General features: G+C 40.2%; 2 protein-coding genes across 6 annotated transcripts; both read left to right on the top strand.

The window, feature by feature from the left end:
- Positions 1-4,133: 4,133 nt before the first annotated feature.
- On the top strand, positions 4,134-4,926 carry LOC122066646. The gene has a single exon (XM_042630476.1). It carries the CDS (start codon positions 4,147-4,149, stop codon positions 4,765-4,767), a length of 621 nt encoding a protein of 206 aa, XP_042486410.1. The 5' UTR covers positions 4,134-4,146; the 3' UTR covers positions 4,768-4,926.
- Positions 4,927-7,866: 2,940 nt separating this feature from the next.
- LOC122066644 (embryogenesis-associated protein EMB8) lies at positions 7,867-17,286 on the top strand. Of its 5 annotated transcripts, none has more exons than XM_042630472.1 (8): positions 7,867-8,387; positions 8,681-8,815; positions 9,658-9,789; positions 11,320-11,462; positions 11,560-11,657; positions 11,740-11,834; positions 12,408-12,461; positions 16,900-17,286. In XM_042630472.1, the coding sequence occupies exons 1-8, from the start codon at positions 7,926-7,928 to the stop codon at positions 17,005-17,007; spliced, it is 1,227 nt and encodes a 408-aa protein (XP_042486406.1). In that variant the 5' UTR covers positions 7,867-7,925; the 3' UTR covers positions 17,008-17,286. The 5 variants fall into 5 exon arrangements, with proteins under 5 accessions (XP_042486406.1, XP_042486407.1, XP_042486404.1 ...); XM_042630473.1 differs by lacking the exon at positions 16,900-17,286 and adding an exon at positions 14,357-14,690; XM_042630470.1 differs by lacking the exon at positions 16,900-17,286 and adding an exon at positions 14,729-15,228 and having other exon boundaries at positions 7,870-8,387.
- The last annotated feature ends 4,032 nt before the right edge of the window (positions 17,287-21,318 follow it).

Below are 21,318 nucleotides of genomic sequence, written 5' to 3'. Positions count from 1 at the left end.
GATTCATGATTCTAGCATTTTCTGACCAAATCCGATTCAAGATTAGAGATGCCAATTGGTCAATTTGGTCCAGTTTTTGGTTAGAATGGCCGATTTCGACAACAAAGGGGGCATAATAATTGGCCCGCACCTTCATTGATTCCTCCTTTGGCTCACAACACATGAGTGGTTTGCTTATCCCTCTTCCATAAACAAATAAGGGAAAACTACTTGATTGTGTGGTCTCTGCACCCCGACACATGGGTATGCAAAACTACTACCTCACCTCAGTGAAGTAAAAAATTTCAATAGTGTTAATGTGCAAAAAATCATTTGCGGGGAGACAATGAATGCCAGTGAAGATCCAACGGTTGGGGTGCATGCCGGGATTCTCCTAGCCGTTGGATTCTCAGTGCTGCTCACCTCTCACCGCAGACAAATTGAGCCCATGTTAACGCTCCCACATGCACTCCCTTTAGTGATGGCTTGGTCCCCTTCCTAAAGGACTACGTGTGGCCCAGAAGTCAGAAACCTAAAAACAATTAAAAAGAAAAGTACCTCCGATGATGAATGGCGAAAAACAATCAGAACTTATGAATTATGACGTTACGTCACCATAGCTGAAGGTCCATCATCCATTAACTACTATGTATATTATGTTGGTTTACGAAGTTTGATGGACATACATATTTAACACATTGATCATTGGTCCTCTCCCACTATGTTTGCCTATGTGGACCAATCAACCTATCTAGACCGTATATGATGGGTGAATTTCTTGATGAATGATGTAGCTCGGAAGTTTGACTCACCCAAGCTAAATTGTTTCTATCGATCCTAACCGGATGATTATAAAGTACTCCCATTTCCTATAATATTTTACTTTATCCCAGTGAGATGATAAAATATCAGAGCAAAATCATTGCTATTTTCGACCGCAACTAAATCAACCATTCAGCTTGGGCTTGGGGAAAGAATTGGCAGGACCAAGGGTTTTAAATTCGGAATTGAGGAGTTGAATTGGATGAATAAGTCTCAAAAACCTTAGAATTGGTCTCCCAAATCTAAAACTTAATGATTTCATCTCAAAAATCTTAGAATTGATCACTCCTAAACATTTAGAATTGGGATCGATTCTAAATCCAATTGACTGATTTGATCAATCTAATTTTGATTTTTTAAACCATGGCCACAATGTTAAGAGTACTATTTTCATCTTACATGGAGTTCTTTATTATTTTTCTCTCATATTATAAATATTTTGGACTGTGTGAATGATCCAATTTTTCGTACCACCATTAGTGTGGCATGCAGATTCCTTCAAACATCATGGAGAACCCTCTCTCATTTTTCAAACTTGAAATAATGAATTTTGATTCTAAATACAAATTTTCGCACCACAATTACTTAAAAGAAAATTATAAATCATGCTGAATTACATTGCATGCAGCATGCCTTTTGCACACAATAAATCTGGGGAAAAAAAGAGCCCCATGAGTCCATGACGCTAAAGTGAGGATTCATTTCATCTTCTCTGACATAATGAGCCGTGAGTCTATACTCTCTCTCCTCATATAAAATCTGGGTCCCATATTGAATAAATCCATCTCTTACTCTCTTGTTGGTTTGGTTTCCAATCTGACATTGTGGGAAATCTCTACCCACAAATTTATAAGGGGTGAGAGTTCTTGAGTAAGCACAATGGCCCATGCTAGATTTATTTATTTTTTGGAGAGTGTTCTTGTTTGTCTTTTTTTTTTTTTTTTTTTAGTGATCGGTTAGATGTAGTGAGCATCTAGACGCACGTCTCCCAAGGGGCTCCAGCCACCCAATGCTCACTACACCGGTGCAGTGGCTATAGACGATTTTCACGTTAATGTCCTCCACAGTTTGTCTCTCTCCTCTATCTATAAAGGCCATTTCACATGGATTGTGGTGGAGTCTGTGCTCCCCTACAAAGAATATTATTCCTTTTCTTTTTCTTTAAAATAATTAATAGAAAAAGGAAAATAACGTTTTCTAGCCATGTGGCTCTTGCATAGTGAGGAGACGCACATGGGCATCAACAGAGAGTGAATTTTTTAGTATTTTACAAGGAATGTTGCCCTCTGTGTCTTGGCATAAGGGACACATGACCATGAAACTTTTTTCTTCCTATAAATGAAGGGAGATGATTCTTGAAGGTAGCATCACCTCCACCAGCACATGGATCAATGGCAATACCAATAAAAGCATCAATAGGGGTGAATTTTCTACATTTCATGATAAATGGGGTAGTCACTTTACTTTTCGCTATCTCGACATAGAGACTATGCTGTGTTTTAGGTTTCTTTTTAGGTTTCAATTTAAAGAAAGTCAAATGAACAAATGTACCATTACTCCACTTGGTTAGGGAGACTTTTTCCATCAATTAATTATGTTTTGGATAGTTTTATACGCCACATCAGTTGGTAAGAAAAATAAAAGATATGCCACATCATTTTCAACGTGGTAGAAACCTCTCTGACAAAGGATCTGTCTCCAATTGCTTCGTCTTAACTAGAGTTAGGCACCCAAACACCAACTAAACAAAATATGATATCTCTCTCTATCTCTCTCTCTCTCTGCAGGATGTTTCGTAATTTCGGATCAGTATCGGTAAAGATCGATCCGATATAGATCCCACTGCTATGATTCACGGGTAAAAAGATAATTAAAACCGATATTTTAGAAAAAGAAAAGGATAAATCTGTCAAGAAAATGGTTTTTTGTATTGAAATCGACCCGCTATGGATTGATACAGCCTATCTGAATCAGTATTGATTCCACGAGCCTAGAGATGTATTGTAGTTGCTGTGCTCTAACTAAGGTTTGAGAACTTGGTATTGAGAATGGGATCAATCAAGGCATATATTAATTCGGATTAATTAGATCAGACAAAATACCTCTAATTTCAGATTTAAACCAATTTTTTTTACCGCTTAACCATTCATCCATACGATCCATTGAACAGGACAAGAATCAGGATCAATCAACGTGGTAGGCATCATTTGATAATGTTTTGTTTCTGCCGTTTCTGTTTTTTCTTGTTCCTAGAAACAGAGAAACAACCTAAAAAGCGTTTGATAAAGTTGTTTCGTTTCATCAGTTTCTAGAAACATAAATTAAAATTTATGCCTCTTTGCAATTCTATAAACGTCATTTCTAAAAACGAATTTGAGAGAGAAAAAAAGACTATTGTGCCAGATAAATCTCCCAACTATTTAAACCTAAAAAGAAACAACCGAACCCTCTCTCCCTTTTGGACATCCGAAGATACTATTGGGATTTTTAGTGGCATTATATTTGCAAAAAAAAAAAAATTAAGAAATAGGTTTAAGACACCGTTTGACAACATTCCATTTCTGTTGTTTCTGCGTTTTCTTGTTCTCAGAAACGGAGAAACAACCTAAAAAGTGTTTGATAAAGTTGTTATGTTTCACCCGTTTCTAGAAACATAAATCAAAATTTATGCCTATTTACAATTTTAGAAACGACTTTGACGAAACAAGTCCGTTATAGAAACGAATTTTATAGAGAAAAAAGGTTGTTGTGCCCGGTAAATCTCTCAACTATTTAAACCTAAAAAGAGGCAACCGAACTCTTTCTCTCTTTTGGGCATCCGATGATACTATTGAGTTTTTTAGTGGCATTATGTCTGCAAAAAACATTTTGAGAAAGAGGTTTATCAAACACAAAAAAATCAATTTTTATTTTCGGAAAAGTGAAAAACCATTTTTGTTGTTTCTAGACACAGAAACAGTAGAAACATTATCAAACAATATCATATCAAACAACAAAAAATCCGTTTTTCTTTCCGAAAACGTGAAAAGTCGTTTCTGTTATTTCTAGACAACAATAGAAATGTTATCAAACAATGCGATAGATGTCAATCCAATCCAACCCAATTTCTCAAACCATCAATCAAGCTCCAATTTAATTACAATTCCGAATTTACCAAAGGTAATGCCAAGGCTTCTTAGTCACTGCTGACTCCATGGTTAGGTGAACGACTACAACAGCAGATGACTATCAGAGGCTAAGTTTGAATTCTCATTCCCTCTCTCTCTCTCTCTCTCTCTCTCTCTAAGATCAGCCAACAACCTCCAACCACTCCTTCTTGTCTTTACAGTATTTGCTGTTAAATATATGAATCAAACCATCAATTTCCACCATTGCCGAGACAGATTTGGAAGCCATAGTAGTAACTCCTTAGCGGCAATTTTATTATCATTTCAAATGGCTAGTCGTAGACAAGCAAGGGATCAAGATGAGCGAGCTGGGGCTGAAATCGTGAAAGGTACCAACGCCTGCCATCGACATTCAATGGAGCTTCTACAAGAACTGGGATTCCCCAAAGGAGTCCTTCCCCTGCAAGAGCTTGAAGAATGTGGAAGGGTAAGAGAAACTGGGTTTGTGTGGATGAAATCCAAGGCTCCTTATGAGCACTTCTTCGTCGCAACCAATACCCGCGTGAGTTATGCTACTGAGGTGACTGCGTATGTGGAGAAAGGGAAGATGAAGAAGATGACAGGGATTAAGAGCAAGCAGATGTTGCTTTGGATACCCGTTACAGAGATGTGCATCATTCAAACAGAGCAAAAAGAAGAAGCACTGGTAAACCACAAGATACACTTCAAGACACCAATGGGGATTGGTAAGTATTTCCCCATCTCTGCATTTATGACCCAAGAAGAAAAGAACGAGTATCTTCAGATCCAGACCAAGACCCAGCCCCAACAAAATGCCGTATTATATATGAACAAGTAATTCTTCCCTATTGGAAGGAGACAGGGATGAGGGATCTATATTCATAATGGAGATAGCTTCTGTAGTTGGCTTGTTTTCGTAATTCCATTTAAATCATAGTTACATGTAATATTTATTTTATGGAACAGATTTTTCTTTTTTTTTCTTAAGTTCTATTCACGGACATGAATTACATAAGGCTAGAAACCAAGTAATATAATTCAATTATAATGTCTTATGTGTCATTGACAGAAGTCATAGAACCTTCTATCTAGAGAATGGATGAAACCATAGCAATCCCTAATAATAATTCTGTCAAGACAACAAACATAACATAGGGGCAAAAGAAATGCCATATGCTTTTTTAACTGATAAGCAAATGTCAGCCTGAACCTACCCTAAGCCAACATGGTATGGCCCAAGATTTTCAGCCTGGAGTCAGGGTTGCCGACCTGGGCTCAGGTTGAGGCCTTGGACTCAGCCGATCTGGTGCAATCCAATCCTGATTTATATAACGAGCTAATGACCAATTGACTTGAGTATATAACCTCACTTTGAAAACCCTATACTCACTTTCCACCAAAAAAAGAAAAAAACCCTATAAAATTTTTCCTCCCTTCTACTCCCTGAAACCATGGCTGATCTCTTTCCCTTCCCTTGTTCTTCATCCATAGAAGCCCCCCACTAACTATATACTTCACCCCATCTCTTCTCCCTCCTTTTGTTTTCTACATCTTTGTTGCCATTCCTTGGCATTGTTCCCTCTCCCATTTATTTTTTAATTTCCATTTTTATTTGGGCATGTAATATACTCCGGTACTCTCCATCCCTATTTTGATGAAAATCTGGGCATTGGAATCAGTTACCTGGTCATCTTCTATGACAGGAAATCGCCTGTGTTTGGTTCTTTCCCAAGCTTGGCAGCCTCCTTGCGATCACTCCTTGCAACCTTAGCCAGGGTTCTCCATAGCGACATCACCCTAAGATTAAGTGCTTAGATTATTACCACAAAAAAAGTGCTTAGATTAGTCTTGATTGGACCTCAAATTGGACGGTTGGGATTGTCCTGATAGAGATCAAGGTTTAAAGCATGAGGTGGGCTTAACTGTTTTCGTTGAGGCTTGAACATGCATCTCAGTCCCTAAGATATCAAAAACTTTGATAATCAGGGCCAATTAGGATCATCCAGCCCGACTCTGAAGAGTAGGATTTTTCAAGCCTTGAGTCAAGGTTGGGCCGAGCCTGGCCCCAACTTAAGGGACTTAAGATTAGGTTGGGGTTTGAAAAAAAAAGGGCCTAACCTGACCCTATTTCATCTCTACTCGTAGCTGCCAATCAAATGGTATTAACTTTTGTAACAACTAAACAAATAGCATTTTCAATTTGTCTAACTTTCCACTGGGATCACTTGATGTTTGTAACTGACAAGTGAGTGGATTTGGCCTAGAGGGTCTCTAGCCTTTCTTTCCGGCTCCAATTCTAGTTTCGACACTAGGCAATGGACCAATGAAAGCTATGACCAACCCCCATGATGATGAGTAGAGTTGGCAAGTGAAGATCCACCAATGCAAGCAAGGTTCTCCAAAAGAGATGAAGCATTTTTTGAAGGTCGAACTTTGAACTCAAAACTTTGAGGGGGCTACCCTACCAAAAAAAAGTACCATAATGCTCACATGAGTCGCATCCACCAGAAGAAACAAGCATTTGTAGGTAATAATACTAATGAAGCTATCAACCTAGAAAGTTACAAAAGAATTTGAAAAATGAGAAATGAATTCATATTTATATGAAATCACAAGTTAGCCTTAAGAAACTTCAGCATCCTAAGAGAAATTGATCCTAAAAATATAAAATCACATGCATGTATATTCTCATAGCTTTGAAGTTGTCTCCTTTTCTAGAAACCAAGTCCAGTGAAACCATTTGAACACATGCATATCAGAACTTCAACCATTGTTATCAAGTGCTAGCTCCATGTCAAAGAAGTTGGATAGCTCACAAGTTTGGGGATCCAAACTCAAATGCTTAAGTTATTATCTGAAAATGGCTTGAGTGTATATGAAGATATCCAAAGTTCTCAAATCTAATCGATGAGGAGTTATTCTTAACACTCTCCCCACTTGTAGCTGGAATGAAATTGTAATAGCATAGACGTTGACAAATAAAAGCATGTGCAATCCCACACAATGGCTCTGATACTACAATAAAAAACATGTACAGTGTCTCCGATATAATGTTAAATAAAAATAGCATTCACTTGCATAAATATCACAAGGAAAAACAAAAATTTCTATGATACCGAGTTAGATTTTATCCTAGAAGTATAAACAACTAACCATGAATCCCACTCCCCGACTACTGTGAGATATCAATACTCCCTCTCATGCATAGGCATGATACCTGTGAAATGATGCACAATGGTAGGATCAAAATCGGAGAAGTTGGAGGCATAACATGACTTACGTAAAATTAGATTTCAAACTCGAGCTTGGAAATTGACGAGTTTATTGGCCTGTGGACCCAATGGGTTTGTGGAGTGTATAGAGAATCTCTGGACTACATACTTAGTTGTGCAGTTTGTGCAATCACGCTACATGAAATGGTTATGTGAAATGTAAATGTGATAGATTGCAAGGACGATCTTGCTTATAGATATTGAAACATATACATGATGCATAAAACACAACATAACATAACAACAACTGCCTAGCGCAGTTGGTGAGATGTGGTGTGCAAAAAATCCATGCTCACCAGGAGGTCTCAAGTTTGAACCCGCCTTTTAACAACCCTCCAGATGTAGCTATGCCCATCTGTGGCTCATTTTATTTGTATTCCTCTTAAGTACATTTAAAATACTAATTTTAAAGAGGACCCGTTGAAAGTTAAATAGGTTGGGTCTGATTATTATTCTTACCATGCCTACACTAGCTAGGCCCGTTTAGCTAAATAGACGTTTATGATGCAGCCCTAGAAATTGACCGAATCCAATTAGACCCAACCGAGACCGGCCCAACCCAACTGATTGACAACCCTAGCTGGAACCCCAGCAGCAACTTTTTTTTTTTATTTTTGAAAAAAATATCATACTTGCGACTTGTGAGATTACTGATATATGGAAGGACGCAACATGTGTAGGTGGTGAGAATTAAGATTGGGTCCCTCTTCTCTGGCATCCCAAAATGGCGAGAGCCGCCACCGGTACCTTCCATTTTCCATGTTTGGATGGTCCGTACATTTCTTATCAGAGGATAGGAATAGCGGAGACGCATTTTGGCGGAGGACTAAGAGGGGCTCTTCTTCTTCCCCACCCCTTCCATCCCATTACCTGGACGAGGAGGAAGAGGACGATCATGGCAGTTGTTCGTCCATGTAAAGCTTCATCATCGCTGGAAATAATCGGCGGTACTGGCAATCCATGGGCGTCGGTTCTCAAAACGCTACAGCGTCCATACGAACCATTCCCGCTTATATGTTGGAACCGCCACATCGAGACCATCTTTGCCGCCTTCTTCCGTTCCCTCCCCGACGTCAGATTCCGGAGGGAGTGTTTGAGGACGAAGGATGACGGCGTTGTTGCTCTCGATTGGGTCTCTGGTGACGATCGTCTCCTTCCGGCTGAATCTCCGGTTCTAATTCTACTGGTTCGCATTATTCACTCACTCTGCTATTACTCAGATTTTATTTTTTCTCTAGCTTTGAAGAATTTGCGGCATTATTTAGGTACACGAAGAGTAGACTGAAGTAATGTAATTGTGGTTTCAATTTCAAATAATTTTGATTTTTTCCAACTCATAATCCTATGTAATCCTCAATTCATACGAAAATGGAATTGATTCTGAACTTTCATTCCAGACTTCTATCTGTTGATACTCGTTACTCTTAGTGGTTAAGCGAGTGAGAGTGTTTGTCGCGCACTACAGCTTGACATTTGTAGTTGCAGCCAGGTCTAACGGGAGGCAGCGGTGATACTTACGTTCGGCATATGCTTGTTCGAGCAAGAAGTAACAGGTGGCGCGTGGTAGTGTTTAATAGCCGTGGCTGTGGAGATAGCCCTGTTACCACGCCCCAGGTAATAATCATAGTTCTTGGCCTCAGCTTACATTTCATGGGAATTCAAGTCCATCCATAACCTTTAAATCATATTTGTTTTTGTAATGGATTTCAATGTTTCTTTAAGATTCATTGTTGTTGTTGTTGTTTATTTGTCTGCGTGTATTTTCTTTTATTTTTCCTTTCAAAACTCATTCATATTTATGTGATGGAATTTCATTTCTTAAGAAGCTAATTAATCCTTTCCAGTACTACCCATCCCCGAACTATTTTTGATAATTTACTCTTATTCAGTAATATCAGGAGAATACAATTTCTAATAACTTTTTTTCTCCCTTGTCCAACCCAACTTAAGGCCTGAATGAATCATAACTTTATAAAGAATTTGAGTTACTTGCTATTTGAAGTTCAATCTAATCACCACACACCAGTCAATAAATACTTTGTTTTATTTTCCTGATTTCATGGCTTCAGTAATTACTTTTAAGTATTAGTTGTTTCTTAAAATCTCAGGTCGGTTGTTTTGTTTCCCATTGTTGCAAAGTGGAAAAATTGCCTACTTAACATAAAATTGGAAAGCCCAAACTGTCCAATGTAATGGTTAACTGGCCCCTAACCCCCCCCCTCCTCCCCAAGGCAAATATATTGTACAATACCAATCTCTGCAGATCCTTTTCAGACTTGGTGAAAACTCTCTCTCGCTCTCTCTCTCGGGGGGAAAACTCAGTCAAGAAAGCTCAATTATGAAAAACTTATTGCAGTTGTCTTATAATTGTGATATGGTTCTGAATCTGAACTTTTGGGTTTCTATGCATATGCCTGTCTGGTGATTGGTTTTATGATTCATTTACTGATGTGCAGTTCTATTCAGCTTCATTTATTGGAGACCTCGATTTAGTGATAAAACATGTTGGAGATCGTTACCCAATGGCCAATTTATATGCTGTTGGCTGGTCTCTTGGAGCCAATATTCTTGTTCGATACTTGGGTCAGGTAAGATCTCCTTCAACTTATGTCTTTCTCTAGGCACCCACCTTTTTTTTTCCCTACTCTATGCTATTCTAAGGGGGAGGGGAAATGTGAACCAGAAAACTTGAACCCAAGACCTCCTGGTAGCTATGGGCTTCCATAGCACCACAAGCTACCAAGTGCGCTAGGCACTTGTTCACAAAATACATGGAAAACTCTCCATATTGCACTCAGGGAGATTTGAACCAAAGGCCAAATCTTTTTTTAGTAACCCGACAACCAGTGGGCCATTAGACCCCTTTTATAGTCTGATATTTTGTGTAGACTCTAGATTTAAGGAGAACTTACAGCTCCCTCCTCCCTCGCCCCTCTGTACTCTCTTGGCTATTCACTTTCTCATGCAAAATGTTTGCTTGTTTCTAAATAAAGTGCACATTCTTAGCTCACCCCATTTAGTTAGGACAAGGCTGAGTTTCTTAGTAACCTATTTACATTTTATATTGTGGGTAAGTTGTTCTTGGTTATGTAACTAAACTGATGTGATGCAGTATGTCACTACATTTATGTGTAAGCAAAGTAGCAAACATGACAGTGTCACACCCATTTTTGTGATATTATTGCCAATGTGATTGAAACTTACATGGAATATGGGGGCCTATTTATTTCTGAACCTCACTGTTTCAAATTTATACAAGTTCAATCGGGATGCACACAATTTTCAGCTGCTTCATTTCTTTAATAATTATTAGCAGCAGTCAGTCCTCTGGCATTGATTTAACTTGGTAGTGCCTGGTCTATTGGAATTCAAAAGTCTTGTATGGTCGGCGAGATTTTATTGGTAATTTGTTGACCAAGACTAATTTTCAGCCAGAATTTTTCTGGTGATGTTACTCATAGACCAAAGACAGAAATTGACATGGAGGTTACTCGTATAATTAGAGTGGGGTGGCTGAAATGGGGAGGTGCTTTTTGAGTGTTTTTTTATTGGTGCATTTGTGCATACAACTGAAGCTCAAGCAAACAAAGAAACAACAATTAAGTAAAATAAGTATAGCTGAGATGATGATGTTGAGGTGGATTAGTGGCAAAACTTGAAAAATACAATTAGAAATTAGAGTATTCAAAGTAATTTAGGAGTGGCTTCAATAGATTTCGGTTGAGGGAGAATCGTTTGAAGTAGTTTGGGCATGTACAATGAATCCAATTAACTGCACCATTAAGGAGTGAAACGCTGCTGATTAGAGGAATTGAAAGAACAATTGGGTAGGCTGAAATCACCTTGGGAGTAGTGCAATGAGATATGGATGCCTCTAATATGACCTTAGGAATTGAATGCTGAAACAGGGTTCATGTAGCCAACCCCATTTAGTTGGGATAAGGCTTTGTTGAATTGTTATGTTTCTAGGGATATATTTATTAGATTGGACCAGGGTTTAGTTATTATGTTTGATTAGCCAGAGTTCCCTAGGCTTCCACTGTTCTGTTTGTAACATGTTCCTTTGACAGACTAACTATAGCTCCTTATGTTTGTTAATTTCTTCTCTCTTCTTGCAGGAATCTAATAGTTGCCCACTCTCTGGGGCAGTATCCTTATGTAATCCATTCAATTTGGTCATTGCCGATGAGGATTTCCGCAAAGGTTTTAATATCATTTATGACAAAGCTCTTGCTAAAGCTCTTCGCAAAATTTTCAAGAAGTAATAATTGATGATAAAATTGTTTTAGCTTTCATCATGTCCTATTGAGTTACCCCAAACATTTGTAAATTTAGTCTGCATATCAATCTCTGTGCAGACATGCTCTCCTTTTCGAAGATATTGGAGGTGAATATAACATTCCATTGGTTGCTAATGCTAAATCTATCAGGGAGTTTGATGAAGGATTAACACGGGGTATGTATACATGAAATGGGAAAGTAAAATATCCGTCAAACAGGTTGCCAATAGCTAATATTACCTTTTTAGCTGTTTGCAGTCTCATTTGGTTTCAAGTCAGTAGATGACTACTATTCCAATTCCAGCAGTTCAGACACTATAAAACAGGTGCAGAAGCCTCTGTTATGCATCCAGGTAATGATCAAGCATTGTGTATCACTGACATCTAACTAAAGCCTAATAATTCCTGAACCTCCAAACAGATTTGAAAATCTGAACTGTGTCAGCATTCATTTGGAGGTTAAATCTTAGGCAAACATTCTTACTGCATATAAATCCTATTAACATTGTCGAATTATAGTAGTAGCATTATATCGTCATATATGACAAAGTAAGGGGTACTCATTAGTCCAACTACTTCAGTTTAGCTACACAAAACTTGTTATGCAATCCCACTATCTAGGCCTTATTCTTGTTTAAATGGGTTAGCCAAAGGTTCTGTGCCAGCTGGCCAAGATCCAGGATTTGGGATAGTAAAGAAAAAACAATCACTGAGCTTATTTGTCAATGACCTTATTGAATATTTTTTTACTCGCGACCTCTTTGAGACTATTGATTGTTTGTAGATCCATTTTCACCAGAATACTTCCAACATTGCTGGAAGTGCTTGTAGAGTCCACATATGAAACTACATTTTTTTCAATACATTTCCCCATACAATTTTATTTTGGATAAGTGAATGCTAGCTGGCTTTTCCCTGATATGCAGGCTGCTAATGATCCAATTGCACCATCTCGAGGAATTCCTCGTGAAGATATCAAGGTATGGTGTTCACAAAGCCATATGGAAGTTTAGTGTTGCTGTAATTTGATCTTAGTAGCTTTTTCTGCATGCAATTCCAGTTCATTTATATTTGAGTTGGGTGGTTTGTTTCTTTTCTGCTGGTTTACTTCATTATCTTTTACAGCTTCTGAGGTCTGAGGTAATGACAATCGGTAGACGCTAGTGGACAATATCTTGGGGGTGTTAATATGGGGGCATCATTTCTGCTTTTTTTTTTTTAATTGCATTCACATTTTTTTTCCCTGCCTCGTTGATATCATTTAACAGTGAAGTACATATAATCACATGGGCATCTGGTGATTTAGATCAATATGAAAGCTTGCGGGTAATGGCATGGCTAGGAATAGATGCAGTACTGTTGATCATGGATAGCACTTAGCTTTGACCAGCAAATCCTAGGGAGAAGGAATCATTCTTAAGAGTGGTCCTAGAAAATCCAATTGCTGAACTTCGATACAATTCATCCAGCCATGTGGGAGTTACTTGAGCGGGTCCATGTGATAGAAGATATTACACTGATCTCATTGGTCAAATTTTGGCCTCAAACAAGTAGGGGAAGTGCCTCAAAAGCTAGTGTAAAGTGATACTGTATTTACAAAAAAGAAAAAAAAAAGGTATATTATACATGAATATACAAATTTTCATTTTGTTGGAACATGAATACTTGACTTTGTTGACTAGGGAACAAATTAAATGTACATAACGTGCTACAAACTATATTACGAGTATTCATAGTTGTCAGTGTTTCCTTGTATTGATGGGTATGCGATGATGTAATCTAGCTGAACAGAACCAGCAATTTACAAACTCCAATCCTAGGAGAAGTGCTTTTATTAGATACAGTCACCACTGTTAAAACATTTCTGCAATCTGTGAACCATCAGAATTTATAGTAGTTGCCTTTACCATACAGCTAGTACATATTCCTATTGATCCCGACTAGTAAAGTTGTGGACCCCCATATAGGCCAGAAATCAGTTGGAAGTTCTGTTATTGCTGCTTGGGTTATCTGATCAATCCATTTCCTTGCTTGAGTGTCTCCCAGATTTTTTCTGTTGACTCCAATAGTCAACATCATAAATTTATATTGTTTTGCCATAGATTATTGGAGCATCTAATTTGGTCTGTTCAAAATTGAGCTTTTAACAATTTTTTTCCAAACTAACCACAGAACTACTAATTTGAGTAATTTCTATCCGTAAGCTTTCCACACACTACTTTCCAAATCATTTAGACATCCAACACCCTTCCTGAAGTTTCTAGAAACCATTTTGGAAACTTGAAAAGCTCATCTATGACTCTTAGGCACAAAATTCTATGAACAATTGAAAACATCTCCTCCAAAGAGAGCTTCTCATGATTGATTCTAACGGGACTGTCTAAATGACATCTCTATAGGTGTATTTAGAACTTAACACCTTTTAGTTGCCCCTTGTCTTATTCCACAAAGTTCTTTAAGTCAATAGTAAAAAGTGGTTCTCATAAAAAAATGAGAATGACTTATCATTTCATTATCAAAATCTATCATTTTTGTGCACAATTTTCGAGTTCACATGTGAAAAGACCAGATTCACCCTCATTGGAAAAAAAAATGTTTTACTAAATAGGCAACTAAGGTTACAAATTATTTAACACCTTAAGTGGTGTCAATAAGAAATCCCTATTCTAATTATTGAATTATATTCCTAAAGCTTTCCACAAACAATGTTCGTATCTTTTGGAATCCAATGGCAGTTCTATGTTTAAGTAAATTACCCTCTTATCTCAAGCATGGGAGAACCCCCTTTGCTTTGTCAAGGAGGTGACAGTAGGGAAGCCAACTCTCCCATACATTCCTTCCTCTCTCAGATCTTCTTTGTGTCATTGTTTTGCAGTTGCAAGATCCTGTGTCTTCTAAAGTGAAACCCCTTAGTTTCTCATGTTCAAATTTTAAAAGATGCAGAATTTTGTAATCAAGATTTGCACCAGTATTTGTAAATATAGCATGGATGAAAGACCGTTCAGGCCTGGTGATTGATGATCTGAATGGTCTGACTGGTTCCAACAGTGTAAACAAGAAGAGATTAAAATAATGGGATGTTAATCTTCTGTTCAGGCCTTGCAGTTGCCAGCCAAATAATTCAATTGCCATTTTTGGCAACCTTCCCAGCCCTTACCCTTGTTCCCAATTCTGACTCTTCAGTGTGCAGAAAATGCTCCTTTTTTTGTTATTTCCTAATGAAAATTATTACTTCTTTGTTTTCCAGGAAAACGCAAATTGTTTGTTGGTTGTTACCCCAAATGGTGGCCATCTTGGGTGGGTGGCAGGGGGAGGAGCCCCATTTGGGGCTCCTTGGACTGATCCTTTAGTGATGGAATTCCTAGAGCAACTTGAGAGAGGAAATCGTGATGTTTGTGAAACTGTAGCATCCTTTAGGCAATTGGATGCTGCACAACAATCTCTTGAGGGCTTGCATGAGCTAGAGGTGTAAGTTACAGATTATCACTCATTTATTTTGAAAATCTATTGATTTATTTGAATTGTAAAGTGTTAATTTGATGTGTAAAGATTGAAGCATGTGCTCCTTACAAGAGGCTCATGCACTTGCTACTAGCTTAGAATAGGATGATGATAGTATTATGAGATCCAATATCTCTGAGAAGTTATTTAAGGCCCATTTTTGCTCTAGATCAATCTTGTAAAAAATACTCTGGATCAGAGCCCAAGCGGTTTCGTAAATAAATTCTCTGCTCTTTTTATTTTTTATTTTGATACTTTCCTTTTGAGAGAACTACGAGAAAATAGGAGGGTAATGGTAAGAGAGTTTTACATCCCCTTCTACATGCTCACGCATTTAGATAAGGACAATATGTAATCTCACTAATTTTTAAATTTTATTGCAACATGATGGTCACAGGTTCAAACCTTGGAAACAACCTCTCTTGCAAAGCAGGGGTAAGGTTGTGTAAATTTGCCTCTCCCAAACCTTGCGGTAATGTGAACTTCGTGCAATGGGTTGCTCTTTTCCATCTGATGGAAGTAGAAGTGAAGGGAATTTGGAATCTTTTCTATCATTTTACTTAGTAATGAATGTGGAACTAACTCAGAAACTTGTTAGGCAAAAACTTAACAGAATTAGCTATATGGTAAATTCGATGGGGCCAAATTTTGTGTATAGAGATAGATGCCAAGATCCCCTACTCTGATGTAAAATTTCAGTCCAAATGAGTTTGCCAAGTGTCAAAATAGATGTTTGAATTTTAAGACAGTGGGAGAATGTACATAGTGGTCAAAATACCGTAAAATACCGTAAAAGTGTATGGACATACATAAGGATGCATGCCAAGATTGATTGAATTAGATTTGAAATTGATAAGTGGCTAATCCAAGGGATATACTAGCTATCCAGTGGTCAGATTTGCTATATCATCATTACATATGACATGAGATTGGCCACCAACCCTTCAAATGGGATAATAATTAAATTTGATTTCACTTTTCAATCAAAATACTTGGATTTGAATAGAAGAGTATAATTGGGCTACTTGCCTTCGTATATTTGTGTGTTAGGCCCAACCCATAAATCCATAACCAACCCCATTTAATCAATCCAAGTAGTCTCAAGTCTTTAAGCCTGTATCCATGGGCCATAAGAAGTCTCCAATCTGTATAATTTGTTAAGCCAATGCTTGCACACCCTGTGGGTAAACTGTTTTTTTTTTTTCTTTTTCTTTTTTTTTGGGGTTGGGGGGGGGGGGGGTTTTTGGTTTTCCCCTTATCCTGCAGGATTATAGGTAAGGAGTTACCCATACAAGGTTAGAGTAAAAACTTCACTTGTAGTCTATCAGCATCTTAGAAAAAAAAAAAAAAGATTTATTCCTCCACCCACAGTGAAAAGAGAGTATGGTGGTTGGATGCAACTTAGAAAGGGTATTTCTCTAAGAAGTGAAATATATTTTATAGAAAATGCAAATTTCCTTTCAGTTCCCTTGCAACTAATGGAACTTGAAAGAATGAGAAGCTACACCGTATTTGGCAAGAGATTGGGCAGCCCTAGTATGATATCAACTTTATTGTGGGTGAATCTTTGGAATCAGGTTCCTCTTCTCTGCAGGTAACCATCCCACCTATCTCACATCATCTATAGTGTGTGGTCCTCATACCCTAAAGATGGCCCCACACCTCATGGACGATGTGAGATGGGATGGGGATCCGGACTCGAATCCTTGGTCCTTTTTCCCATTTCTTTGGATTATTCTGCCTTTTATTGTCTTTCCCTTTGCCATTACCTTAGCTTCCAAACCAGTAAATAATATTTTGACCAGTATTATGAACTCTGGGGATCAAAAGTAATTCAAGGTTGTTTATTTATATATATTTCCCTGATAAAGTATTCAAGGATGTGGATTGAAAAAAGATATTTCAATACTCATGCAGGAGGGAAGGACAAGGACCACCGTAGTGAAGGTGGTGGGGGATCCCACTGTAATTGCTTGTGCTTATCCTTCGACAAGCCAGAACTCGATAAAGGAATTGGTTGTGTGATCTGGGAATCTTATATAGATGTGATGCTCAGATATAAAAAACAAGTCAGCCCGTGAGCCTAGTGGGGCCTTGTCTAACTTTCAGGTCTTCCTCACCACACCCACCTACCCCATACACTCTGGAGGATAAAGCAGGGGGGACAAACCCAAAAGCACCTTCCACTCTTTCACCTAAAGGGGTCCTCTACCTATGATCATGAGAGAGAGAGAGAGAGAGAGAGAGAGGACAAGCCCAAAAGTGGTTTCCACTCTTATCACATAAGGGGGTGTTTGGTTGGGTAAATCTTTGGGATGACATTCTTTAGAATGATAATTCTTAATTTTTGGAGTTGTTTGGTTCCACTAGGATGACCCTCATAAGTGAGCATCCTACTTCTCATGAATGACCATATTACAAAGGATGTGTTCCAAATCTGAGTTCACCTCAACACTTAAACTCAGATTTGAGCAACCTTTTTACCACCTAGTATAAAAGGAGAAAGCGGAAAGACATTCTTTACGGATGCCAATATCTCAACCCACGAGAAACATGCACTAGCCTTAAGGCAACCAAACGATTTTTCAAAAAGAAACATAATTCAGAAGAATGTCTATCAAAAGATTGACATTCATATCCGATACATACACCATTTGATATACCGAACCAAACACCCCCTAAAGTGTTCCTCCCCCTTTGATCAATCATGAATGAGAGAGAGAGAGAGAGAGAGAGAGAGAGAGAGAGAGAGAGAGAGAGAGAGAGAGAGAGAGATTGGATTGCACTCGACCTAGATCAGAATTGGAATTAGTATATTCATAGTATCTAGGGATTGTAACATAATCGACGTCAATGATAGCTTACTCTGAATCAGGTGGTCGTTTCTAAAGGTATTCTATTTTACTCTAGGGTCTTTGCTTATCAGCATTTAACTCTTTTTAATGACTTCACTTTGGTATCAGGTCATTCCTTCTACGTGAGGGTTGGGACCAAGGACTGGTACTCTGATACCATTGATATGTACAAAAAAAAAAAAAAAAAACCCATAGTGTGGCTTGTATGATGAAGAAACCCAAGATCATATTAATCCACATCAAATCCCTTTCATATCAATGTGAGATTCACTCTATATGATTGATATGTAATTGATGAGGCCATTTCTCCCTAACCACGGCACAGCCAAGGAGCGAACTAACGAATGCTGCACTGCTACCCTAGCCCTTCATCTACCCGAGCTGCCACCTTGGCCCTCTACCAGCCCGAGCTTTCACCTTGGCCCTCTGCCAGCCCGAGCCATCACCTTGACCCTCCACCAGCCCGAGCCGCCACCTTGGCCCTCTACCAGTGCGAGCCACCACCTCAGCCCTCCACCAGCCCGAGTTGTCACCTCGGCCCTCCACCAGCTGAGCCGTCACCTCGGCCCTCCACCAGCCTGAGTTGTCACCTTGGCCCTCCACCAACCCGAGTCACCACCTCGACCCTCTACCAGCCCGAGCCACCACCTTGGCCCTCTACCAGCCCGAGCCTCCACCTCGGCCCTCTACCAGCCCAAGCCACCACCTCGGCCCTCATCTGGCCGTGCTGCCACCTCGCCCCAACGTCAAGAAGCGAGGTTCCCAGAAACGTGCTCTCGTCCACTCCTACATTCAAGGAACGTAATCCCTGATCACAAGGACATGACTCTATCCACTACACGTCATCAGAGGTATCCACTTCTCCCACGTTGGCACTTCCGAGATGAGAGGGGGATATTCCCTTGGTATACCCCAGGATCTGGAATATTTCCAGCATTAGAGAGTTGTCCCTCTCCAGGACTCCACACCCAATAGAACTCTCCACGGACTTCCCCCTTTTCTCCATTCTACCAGTGGCCTACAAATACCAAGATAAGCCTCCATTGAAAGGGATCAATCACTTCTTTTAACTGAAAACTCTATTGAGTATCTTCTGTGAAAGGATCTGACTTAGGCATCAGAGAGTCCCTCGTCGGGTCAGTCTAGCTCTCCCCTGTCTTCTCTTCTGTGTAGATCAGCTGGAGCATTTGGAACTGCAGGGAAGATCGCCCGGTCAATTTTTACCACATTAGATTGGCGTTGTCTGTGGGAAACTGTTACAAAAAGCCACCCTAGATCAATGCAATTAAGAAGTGAGAAGGTTGTTTCCTCCACGACAATGTGAGTAAGGTCCACTCGTGATTTACCACTTGACCATCCTCATTCACCCCCAATGGTAGAACAGGAGGATGTCCCATCGGAGACCTCCCTATAAAGAACCCAACGAGCCCTGCCTGACACGACAGTTGCTCTAGGAGAGGGAGACCAGCATGAGCAAAACCCCCAGTAACTTCGTCATGTCCCATCATCCTGAGCGGTTCGCTAGAATATGGAAGAACAGATGCAGAGCCTGCAGCTGTAGGTGTTAGCAACAAACATTCTGGTACAAGACTTCTTACGTCAGTTCGGTTCGGCACTCCCTATACCCCAAACTGGCTCAGCTTAGCAGCCTAGGTTGGCTCTGGACAGGTGACCTCGTGACGAATAACCTGATAATAGTGTCACCCCTCAGTCAACAGCCAGGAGGGGATCCTCCAGAACGTCCCACACGATTCGCTCGGTGCCACCCCGATCTCCTACTGAGAGACACCGACAAGGGACCCTTTTTGCACGGAATGGGGGGGCTCACCGTTCTACACGTAATCGGAGCCCAGGGACACGTAATTCCCATAGATCCTTGGCAAAGAGATGCCAGTGTTCGCCACAAAGGCTTAAGGCACGCATCCACACGAAGAACGCAAGAACCCCTTGTAGAGAACAGCTCGGGAAGCGCCCCCTCATGGAGGTCCTCAAGGCTCGCCTCCTGGGCTATCTAGAGGCACACGAAGGTAAGGCCAGGATCGGATTGACAGGTGCCAAGACAGAGGAGGAAGCCCCAGAATGGCCGAGAGGGAACACCGCTCCCCACACAGTCGGGTTGAGGATAGGAGGGATGACCTAGAGAGCCGTATCCAGCATCTCACTGAGAGGGTAGAAGGAATGCAGAGGCAAAGGCACTCGACTGACATAATGGTAATCCCGACCCATAGTGTGCTATCTGATGAGTTGATAGATGTCGAGCTGCCCCCAAATTTTGTGATACCTGTCTTTAATGCATATGACGGCACCATGGACCCCTATGATCACCTCCCATACTACAGTTCGGCCATGATAGTCCATGAGAGGTCGGACGTAATTCTCTGCCAAGCCTTTGCGGCCTCATTAAAAGGGGCTACACTAGTGTGGATGTCAAACTTGCGGCCTCGGTCCATCTATAGTTATGAAGAGCTAACAAAAGCGTTCCTCACACGTTTCCAAGCTAGTATGATGCAGAAGTAAACTACGCAAAACGTGATGAACATGAGGCAGGGTGTAAGGGAGACAATAAGGGAGTTCCTTGCGCAGTTCACCAAGTGACGTTAGAGCTAAAAAACCTACTAGAGGAAGTGGCGTATAGCACATTGTGCAATGCGGTAATGCACCCCGATCTGGTCTAGTCCCTTGCCCTCGACTTGCCAGAGATAATGCTTGAGCTGCTAAGACGGTGCAATCAATACGCTAACATGGAAGAAGTCCTGGCCGCCAGGGGGATGGCTGATAGAGGCGACCAATCAGAGAAGGAGAAGAGGGGGCCTCTGAGGACCAAGGACGATTCTCGCGAGCCAAAGAAGAACATAATAGATCGATCGCTTGACACAGTCGAACCCGAGTGGTATGAACTCGATTGTTCGTGAACAAACCTACTCTTAAAGATCCAGGACCAGAAGTATTTTCGCTGACCCAGGCCAATGACAGCTAAGCCAGAGGAGAGAAACCTCAATCGGTACTGTCGATACCACTGAGACCATAGACATGACACTAAACATTTCAAGTCTCTGAAATGGGAAATTGATGAGCTAATCAAGGCAGGATACCTTAAAACGGTATTTGAAGCAGAAATAAGGGGGGAACTGGCCCGAGCTGAGGAGAGATGAGGTTGGGCCAAGCCATGATAGGACTGAGCCACCCAAGGAGCCCACCCCGGATCGAGCTGACACGTATGAAAACCAGCCGATGGGTCTAGCCATTCTGACAATCATGGGCGGATCCATAACGGAATCTGTCAGAAAAGTCAAAGCTCACGCGTGGTTCGTATGCATCACGGAACCGCCCGTCAAAGCCCTCAAACCGGATCCACCCATCATATTCTCTAATAAAGACTTGGAAGAGCTGAACTAGCCTCACAATGACGCCATCGTGGTTCAGTTAGTGGTGGCCAACCACCCCTTCCATAAGGTCCTAGTGGACACAGGAGCTTCCATTG

The sequence above is a fragment of the Macadamia integrifolia genome, unplaced genomic scaffold (assembly GCF_013358625.1).
Source record: "Macadamia integrifolia cultivar HAES 741 unplaced genomic scaffold, SCU_Mint_v3 scaffold2511, whole genome shotgun sequence".
Lineage (NCBI taxonomy): Eukaryota > Viridiplantae > Streptophyta > Magnoliopsida > Proteales > Proteaceae > Macadamia > Macadamia integrifolia.
Note: the sequence above shows the minus strand (reverse complement) of the source record. Positions and strands in the feature narration are given on the sequence as shown.

Bases quoted from the DNA above. Each gene is read 5' to 3' on its own strand.
- LOC122066646 (XM_042630476.1), top strand. From the start codon at position 4,147: ATGAATCAAACCATCAATTTCCACCATTGCCGAGACAGATTTGGAAGC.
- LOC122066644 (XM_042630470.1), top strand. From the start codon at position 7,926: ATGGCGAGAGCCGCCACCGGTACCTTCCATTTTCCATGTTTGGATGGT. The intron at 8,388-8,680 runs GTTCGCATTATT...TGACATTTGTAG, and splicing joins CTCCGGTTCTAATTCTACTG to TTGCAGCCAGGTCTAACGGG. The intron at 11,835-12,407 runs GTAATGATCAAG...CCTGATATGCAG, and splicing joins AGCCTCTGTTATGCATCCAG to GCTGCTAATGATCCAATTGC.